The following is a 9110-nucleotide window of genomic DNA, read 5'->3' as shown; positions in this document are numbered from 1 at the left end:
GGCTAGAGGAAGGGAGTTAATAGCTGAGGGCAACAAGGTCTATCTATACCTCGCTGGGCCCCACCTCAACGCCTATAAATGGAGGAGTATGCAGCACGAAATAGAGGACGTTTTTTGTTTTTTGCTCACTCTTAGCACACACACACACACTTGGAAATGGGAATTCGGGGTGGTTAAGGGGGTCGTTTTTGAGTTCAGTAGTTCCGACGTAACACCGTCCGCGTGAGGGCGAAGATACAATCATTTTAATTTCAGTTTGTTGTTTCTTGTTTCGAACTTCACTTTCGGGAGTCGAATCTGCTGTTGATGTTGCTTAATTTCCTATGCATTTCTGTTGGTTTCATTTCCTCTGTTTTGGAGTTGATTTATGTTGAGCTATTTTCTCTGTCGACATAGTGTTTGATCTGGGAGTTTGATTGTTGATCTGTATTTGTTGTTGTTGATCTGTGGAGAATCCAAATCTGTTGTTATGGAGCTGTTTTTGGTTGGAGTTTTGTGTCGGATGCTTGGATCCGGAGTGGATTTAGCATCCGAGTTTTGGATCTGAGCAGGGGAGATAGATTTGTGCATGAATTTCAAGTGTTATGCTCTGTTTCTGTTTGGCTTCGTCTAGTGGCGTAGATTTTTCTGTTATCTTTTCGTATGTCACCTGCCTGTTTTGAATCTGATTGTTTGTTTCCGAATCGCGTCCAATTAAATTTACCGAGTGTTCTTGCGAGTCCATCGGAGAAGATGAAGTCATTTTTCAGTTGATGCTTTAGTTAGTTATTCTGCAGCTTTTCTTTTCGTCCGTATTTACTTTTTCAGCTTTGGGTCCCACTTGCATTTTAAATTCCCTGGTCTAGGTAAATTAGTTACGAGTCTTTAGATCTAGTGATTGTCTAGTCGTAGTTTTCATGCAATATTCATTTCTGCCTAGATCTAGCTGTTAGCATAGCAGAGTTCATTTCCAAACCTAGTTTAATTTCCTCAACCCAAAAAATGCGTGGCAGCAGCCAAACCAAAAAAAAAATAGTTTCCAGATCTTTATGCATAATCATTACGCATGATTTCTTGATACCTGACTCGCATATTACTTTCGTCATCGCAAGTTGACATAACATGCCTCACTAGTAGAGTTTGTGCCATCAAATTGTGACATTATGAATTTATAGTAACGTTTCAAAAATCACAATTATAACTACTACTCCATCCGATAATATGCATTCTTTCTTTTTTAGTTGTCCCACAAAAATATGCATTTTCCTATTTTAAAAAGTATTTTCTCTGGGGAGGAGACTGATTCTCCACTAACAATACTTTAATTACTTTTTCTCTCTACATCTCTCTTACTTTACCAATAGGACGAAGGGAGTAGGGGTGGCGAAACGGGTTACCCGCGGGTACCCGCACCCGACAAATCGGGTACCCGTACCCGATTTCTGCCAAATTTGTTGTCCCAATACCTGCCCCGGGTATCCCGTACCCGACATTGCGGGTACCCGTACCCAATCCGAAACCCGGATGTTGAGTATGACCCCCTTCAATCATGCAAAAAGTTCTTCAAACCAAAAGTTGAGTTCATGAAACCAATTACTCCATCCGTCCCGGATAATTCGGGTCACTTTGACCGGGCACGGGTTTTAAGAATTGTAATGAAAAAAAGGTTGAAAAAGTTAGTGGAATGTGGGTCCTATCTTTATATATTAGTTTCATATTAAAATGTGAGTAGAAATGAGTTAGTGGAATATGAGATCCACTACCAAAAATGGTAAAAGTGAAATGAGACAAATTATGTGGGACGGACCAAAATGGAAAACTGAGACGAATTATCCGGGACGGAAGGAGTAATATTTATGCTTTGAGTTTTTTTTAATAGTAATGAATTTTGAGATTGTTGTCGCACTATGACTTCAAATTTTTGTTTTTTAATTTGTTCTTCAATCTTCATGCAAAAATTCCAACTATCAACTATGCACAAATATGATGATTTCTAGTCTCTCACTTACTGAAAATATCAAAATATGATCGCAGTATATATGTACTCATATTTGTATATTTTAATATATAATTTGCACATTTCTAAATTCCAAATTCAAAACTAAATGCAAACCAAAATTTATTGTATCAATTTTGATTGTATGCTTTGAATAGATTGAAAATAAAAGTGAGGGAGCACTCTATAACTAGTTCTGGTGAGTTTTTAAATGTGTGTTTATTGAAATATAAAAACATTTTTGAAAAACTCTTAGAACTTTTAGATTTCATAAAGTATTAAAAGATTGTATATAGCTAATACTAATAATATCGGGTATTATCGGGACTAACGGGTATACCCGCGCGGGTAGCGGGTATACCCGTACCCGCAAAACTCTAAAACACACTACCCGATCCCGCCCGTTTCCCGCTACCGTCGGGTAGCAGGTCGAAATGGGAATAACTCATTACCCGCTACCCATTTTGCCACCCGTAGAAGGGTGTATTTTAATACTCCCTTCGTCGCTTAAAATTTGGCACCATTTGACCAGGCACGGATTTTAAGAAATGTAATAGAATGAGTTAGTAGAATATGAAATCAACCACCAAAAATGGAAAAAATGAAAAGTGACAAATTTTTAGAGACGGAAGGAGTATTTTATTGAGGGTATATATGACATTTCAAACTTTGCAAATGGCGTGGAGGACAAATACCTTTCACAAGAATATCACGGGCCCTCTCTTTTTATACAAATCACGTTAGAACCACAAGAAATAATTATATCGTAGGACAACCATAAAAATCATTTTGATACAAATACTAATATATCTGAATAATACATAACTAAATGTTACTCCACAGTTCACCCACTCGTTATGATGGATAGGAAACGGGACCGTGTGCCAGCGAAATCTTAGCCACTCTCAATCAAGTTGTACGACAATAGGGTCGGAGCCAGAATTTTACATAATCGAACGGCAGGATTTACAAACGCATTTTATGAAAATGGAAATAATAATAATAATAATATCAATACGAGAGTTGTGTCACATGACATGACTATGGACCCTGGTTATGAAATCTAAAAGAAAAGGAAAAAAGATCGATGCTTAAGTGGCTATATTTGTGGCTATTGTCAAATATTCGTAGCTTCATATCTCACCAAAGAATTTAAATAGTAGTAACTCATAAATACAATCATATCTCTCGATTATTGTTGGATTATCTAAAAGTAATTAGTGGGTTCATGATTTATTTTGTTCATGTAAATTATCATCACCACAACATATCATATTCTATTATTCTTGCTAGGATGCAACTACATCTTGTAGTTGTCACATAAATCACAAATTATTAATCGTAATTTTTGAGTTATTGCCACAATAATTGCAAAGCCGGCGGACTATTTATTAAGTTGTACAACACATTTAAAGCAAAATCTAAAATGCTTAAAACCTTTTGTTTTATTGACATGAATTGTGATTTATATTTTAATCTCTTAATTTTGAAAGGGGTATTGGCATCTAATATAATGGAATTTTCAAAAGGTTGGGTTTTTCCTATGAACTTTGAAATTGGCAAATAATCATGAACTTTACCTCGAGTTTGTTATTTCCCACTAGTGAAAAAATTTCAGCTATATTAATAGATTGAAGAACAAATTTAGAGGTTGTGCTTCAAGAAAAACTATTCTCAAATATTGAAAATCTTGAAACTCTCAAAGTTTTGGTCGAGCAATTACGAAAAAAAAATCTGTATCATAATATTATTGGCCAGAATTTTTTCATTGGTGGAAAATAACAAACTCGGGGTAAAGTTCATGATATTATTTGTCAATTTTGAAGTTTATGAAAAACCCAACTTTTTAAAAGTTTCATGATATTAGAGGTCAATATCCCTAAAAAATAGTGAATAGGTATCATTGATTTATGGAGCTCAAGGTATAAATATTTAAACCTAAGACCACGAATTCATGCAACAATACCATCAAAACAATAGAAAGGCAGGAACGAAACAAACAAAATATACCAAACCTCTTCTTTTCTTTTTAAATAATACAAGTAATCTTCAAAAGTCCACAAAACTGGCACACAATCACCTAAAAACTTTATTTAAAGGGATATTACATAATCATAAAACAAAAAACAAGGGGGAGCAAAATTGCATTCTGAAAAACTCGATACAATTATTTAAAATTCTTCTTGAGGCACACAATCATTTCTCTAATTAAAACAATGTGGCCCCAAAAAGCTACCATGAAATAAATCTAATACAATTTGATTATTTTAGAACCCATCACTAAATCTCTTTTGACGAAAATAGCTGACTATCAGTTTGATAGTAAACTATGTCTCCATTATCACTGACATAATGATCTCTGCTTAGACTTTTCAACAATGTGGGAATCAAGTGAAATGGAACTGGTCCAGATTTTCTGGGCTCTCTGTAGTAATTTCCGAGCACCCTCTTCGCCTCCCTCGTCTGTGAACACCACTCTCGTATATCATTTCATCGGTAAAAAACATGTTTAAAAAAATTTGAATTTTCAGGTATTGGAATGTAATGCTACATAACTTATGTTTTTATATATCATTAAGTCATTGATGTTACAAAGTTGCACAAAAATCAAAGAATGATTTGTCCATTTTCTCACTAATTTCCAAAATGTGAATAAAGAACAAATCATACTAAGATTTTTATGTCATTTATAAAAATAATAGTCAGTTTCAAATGATAGTACTACTAAGTTAAAAAATCTAAACATAGATATATAGCATAATATTTCTAGTGCAAGAATATATAAGATTTAATGTTGTTGTTATGCTAAGATGATCACGTGATTAGGGACTAATTAAATAAATTTAATTATGAATAGAGATCTCACCGCTTCCACTAAATGGTAGTGTGGGATCTGAGGGAAGAGGTGGTGTATAACATGGGTGCCAATATCATGGTGAATTTTGTTGAATATTCCATAGTCTTGATCTACTGTTGTCAATCCTCCTCTTAAATAACTCCATTCCTGTTATTACAAGACAAAAAAGGAACCATTAATAACTACTACTTTCATAGCACATGACTTGTGTCGGAGCACATGACTGGAAATCTCTGATTTAGAAAAGGTTGGTGAGATTCTAATTCAAGATATTTTGAGTAGACATCGTCACTCTTGACTGGACCACGGTCATTCGACTCACTAGACATTATAATAATGAGATACGGTATGAGATAAGCCGAAATAAATTGGCTAAGATGATCTTAACACTAAGTCAAGATACAGTGTCATTGATTCAGTTTTCGAGAAAAAATGGCAACCAAACAACAAAAAGTAAGGAACATAATCTCTAGTCATAGCAATAGTGGAAATTGAACGATCGCAATATTTTGAACTAATAGTTCAGAATATTTTCCCAATTATAACAAGGAGATGTTACCAAATTAAAACAAGAATTAGAAAAAATACCTAATTTAAGTATATGTGACGATTTTTGAATTAATGTTTAAAATTTATGAATCATAATAATAAAAGAGATAGATCTAGGACAAAAGTAAAATACATCTTTTGTGAACATATATTAAAATACACTGGATGGGTAGGTGAGATTTTCAGCTAAACAAATACTAATATAGTCGATTTCAATGTAGATATTTGTGTTAGTTAATGTGGCATTAAAATTGGGAAACATATGCTAGTGACAGAACTTAAACAAAAATAGAAACAATACTGAATTAAAATAATACCTTGCTGCGGTACCATGGCAGCTTCTTGTCGTAACCATGGTGATGCAAATATGTCACCGTGTCCAACCACACAACGAATATCTACAAGATTCGAACCCATGACTTCAGAATTTTATTCTAAGATGATAGTTATTTAAATTACAAAATTTGATAATTCCATGAATAGCTATTATCCCTATGATTTATTTGATAGGAGTATAACAATATTCTCTATTTCGTATTGTGTCTCATTTGGACTCGATTCGAAATAGCAATACTCTCGATTTCATAGTAGTGTGACAGTGTCTTACCAAATAAGGCACGCCGTAGAGCTTGAACAACATGGTTGGGCCAACAATGGTGGAAGCATAAAGGAGAAAAGCAACCATTGCAGCCCAACAAACGGTGGAAGTGATGACCAAATCTCTCTCATTGGGTTTGAACAAACTGCTATCTGGGTTGAAATGAGATCCAGTTTTTCCAGGACTTCTATACCACTGAAATTAAATAAATAAACTTAATTTAATATCCATGTTGGAAATTTCAATTACTTAAATTTGATGAGAGAGAGAACCATACCAAGTAGAGAGGGTAGGCAAACATGGGGAATGGGATTTTGTATCTCAAGAATTTAGTTGAGAAATCTAGCTGCTTGTATAAATTCTCAGGCAGCTGCATTAATAAATTAACTTATTAATCAATCTCTATGATAAAAGATTCAAGATGTTTTTGTAGAAAAAAATGTTTACCGGCACCCATGACTCGTCCTTCTCCACGTGACCATGATTCTGGTGGTGTGTTCGATGGCTAATTCGCCTAAGTAAAAATACAGATCTATATTAGCCATATTTGTGTGACATTTGTGACAAAATATAATATTGTCATCCTTTATCAGCACAAGTTTTACTAAGAATGACCGAATAAGAATATGTTTATAAACCGATCGAGAATCGAGATCAATTTTTAACAAAAGTAATTGTAGCATTGCGAAGAAAAATGTCTCATCTTAAAGATCGATACAGAATAAATGGAAACAAGCTATGATTTTTATGACCGGGCTAAAAAAACATACAAGACTATTATTTGTGAACGGAGGTAGATGATGCAAAAACATAAATAAAAAGTTTTTAAGTCGAAATACTAACCATCCATGATAAGGTACAAGAATTGAAGAATGTAGTATGTGTCCCACCACGTTATTTAGCGTGGTGCTGTCTGAAAAACTCCCGTGCCCACTGCAATGAATCAGCATGCACTAAATTGAATACCAATACAAAGTTTATACCACAATAAACTAAACAAAATAAAATGCATCCATACATATACTACAATTATAGGAGCTACCTACAAAATTATTGTTCAATTTGTCAATGTAGCTTCAACACCAATTATAGTACTCTTTCTACTTCTCATTAATTGTAGAAATTGACATTGATACGTATATTAATAAATAAAGAAAAGATTTTTATAAAATGAGATATAAATAAATCAATTAAATAGCAAATGAGAAATGACTGTATTAGTGAGATTTAATTTATAACTGAATAAAGTAAAATGTGATTCGATTTAATCGAAAAAAAAAAAAAAAAAAAAAAAAAAAAACAGGAAATGAAATTACCAATCGTGGCCGAGGACGAACAAGGCCCAAAACATGGTGCCCTGGGCCGCCCAGTAGATCGGCCAGAAGATCCAGCTGTCGAAGTAGGCGGCGGCGGCGAGGAGCGCGGCGACGGCGATGAGATCCCAGGCGACGTAGCTGAGGGAGCGGAGGGGGTCCTTCACCCAGCAATGCGGCGGGATCGCGGCGCGGATGTCGGCGATCTTGAACGGCGGCGGCGCGGCGGGGTCGAATTTGTCGGCGGCGCGCTTTCCGATTCCTTCGAGGTGCTCGCATTGGCCGGCGTAGGGCTCTCCTCCTTCAGCGCCACTCTCGGAGAGACGGGCACCGGAAGAAACGGCCATTTTTGGGGACGAGGAGCTGGTTTTCAGTTTGAAGGAATGGAATAGGCGTGAGTGGGAATATATATAGAGAGAGAGAGAGTGTGCGCATATACGTGTTGGTGTGTGTGACTGGAGTGACCTCATTTTAGGGTTAAGGTCAGATCCTATTTTTTATATTCTTTCTTATTGTTTTTTTATTTTTAATTGTGACTGATTATTGATTTTTAGTAATTTTTAACAAGGATTTCTTAATTAGATCCAAGCTCATATATATATTAGGGTCTCTTTTGGAGTACTAGGATGTACTATATGAGTTGGTCAAGTGGTCTCTTAAATTCGACTATAATTGCAGTTTTATGGAATTGAGTTTGAAGTTATAAGAATTTATTTGAAGAAATTAAATAATGGAGTATTCACTTTTGCTAGCTATGATGACTTTTTTATATTGTGCAATAATTTATGTGTTGTTGTTTATATTATGTGAAGAAAAAAAAATTGAAGAAATTATAAGATAGATATATATAGTAAGTGTTTTGGTTTTTTGAAATAGATTATCTTTATCTAAAAAAATGCTATGCTCATTCTGAAGTGAATTAATATGGAGCGAAATAAGTTCATATGTAATTATATAGAATAGTTTTAGACTTTGAATTCTTAATCATTAATTTTATATGGTTGAAGAATATATGAAAAGTAGTCTGGTTTTTATTATTAAATTTATGAGTTTTCCAAAAAAATTTAGTCTCTTCTATTTTTAAATTTTCTTTTGGAAAAGAGATAAATACACATCTTTAAATAATGAAGGTACCGTTTAAAAAAAATTGACTATTCTATTCTATTTATTTTTTATTTTTTGTTTTTTTGGGTGAAGAAGAGATAAATATACCTGTTTAGAAAATGAAAGTACCGTTTAATTGCTATAATTTATCATTATATGATTATTCATATAGGACTAAGTTATAAGATTCAATCTTATAAACTTACATATTTATTACTCCCTCCGTCCCCGATGAAGAGTCACACTTTTTTCATTTTGGTCCGTCCCCAATTAAGAGTCACATTTTATTTTTACTATAAATGGTAAGTAGGTCCCACATTTCACTAACTCACTTCACTCACATTTTATTATAAAACCAATATAAAAAAGTGGGTTTCACATTCCACTAACTTTTTCAACTAATTTTTCTTTACATTTTTTAAAACTCGTGTCCGGTCAAAGTGTGATTCCTAATCGGGAACGGTGGGAGTATTTATTATGAGATATAATCTTGGAAAGTGAACTGATCCGAAGTGTAGACAACTCCAACTATTGATTACATACTTTTATTCAAATTGAGAATTTGTCATGTTGGGAAATTTAAATAGTATGATGGAAAAAAAAAATAGTATGATGAAGATTAATTAATTGCTGCGTTTTATACTTCTTGATCCATATTTAGGCGCAATTTTTGGAAAATGAACTCATTTAATTGCAACTATTTAGATAACTGGA

The 9110-nt window shown here is 34.0% G+C and overlaps 1 protein-coding gene across 1 annotated transcript; it reads right to left on the bottom strand.

The window, feature by feature from the left end:
* Positions 1–3980: 3980 nt before the first annotated feature.
* On the bottom strand, positions 3981–7683 carry LOC125215068 (acyl-lipid omega-3 desaturase (cytochrome b5), endoplasmic reticulum-like). Its single transcript, XM_048116374.1, has 8 exons — positions 7296–7683; positions 6823–6912; positions 6427–6493; positions 6257–6349; positions 5989–6174; positions 5699–5779; positions 4842–4979; positions 3981–4438 (listed from the first exon to the last, which is right to left on the bottom strand). Exons 1-8 carry the CDS (start codon positions 7637–7639, stop codon positions 4256–4258), a joined length of 1182 nt encoding a protein of 393 aa, XP_047972331.1. The 5' UTR covers positions 7640–7683; the 3' UTR covers positions 3981–4255.
* Between the last annotated feature and the right edge of the window lie 1427 nt (positions 7684–9110).

The sequence above is a fragment of the Salvia hispanica genome, chromosome 3, assembly GCF_023119035.1.
Source record: "Salvia hispanica cultivar TCC Black 2014 chromosome 3, UniMelb_Shisp_WGS_1.0, whole genome shotgun sequence".
NCBI lineage: Eukaryota > Viridiplantae > Streptophyta > Magnoliopsida > Lamiales > Lamiaceae > Salvia > Salvia hispanica.
Note: the sequence above shows the minus strand (reverse complement) of the source record. Positions and strands in the feature narration are given on the sequence as shown.

Excerpts from the sequence above, each read along its gene's own strand:
- LOC125215068 (XM_048116374.1), bottom strand. The coding sequence starts at position 7,639 with ATGGCCGTTTCTTCCGGTGCCCGTCTCTCCGAGAGTGGCGCTGAAGGA. Across the intron at positions 6,494-6,822 it reads CTTGTACCTTATCATGGATG|GCGAATTAGCCATCGAACAC; the intron begins GTTAGTATTTCG and ends ATTTTTACTTAG. Across the intron at positions 4,439-4,841 it reads ACTACCATTTAGTGGAAGCG|ACGAGGGAGGCGAAGAGGGT; the intron begins GTGAGATCTCTA and ends TGGTGTTCACAG.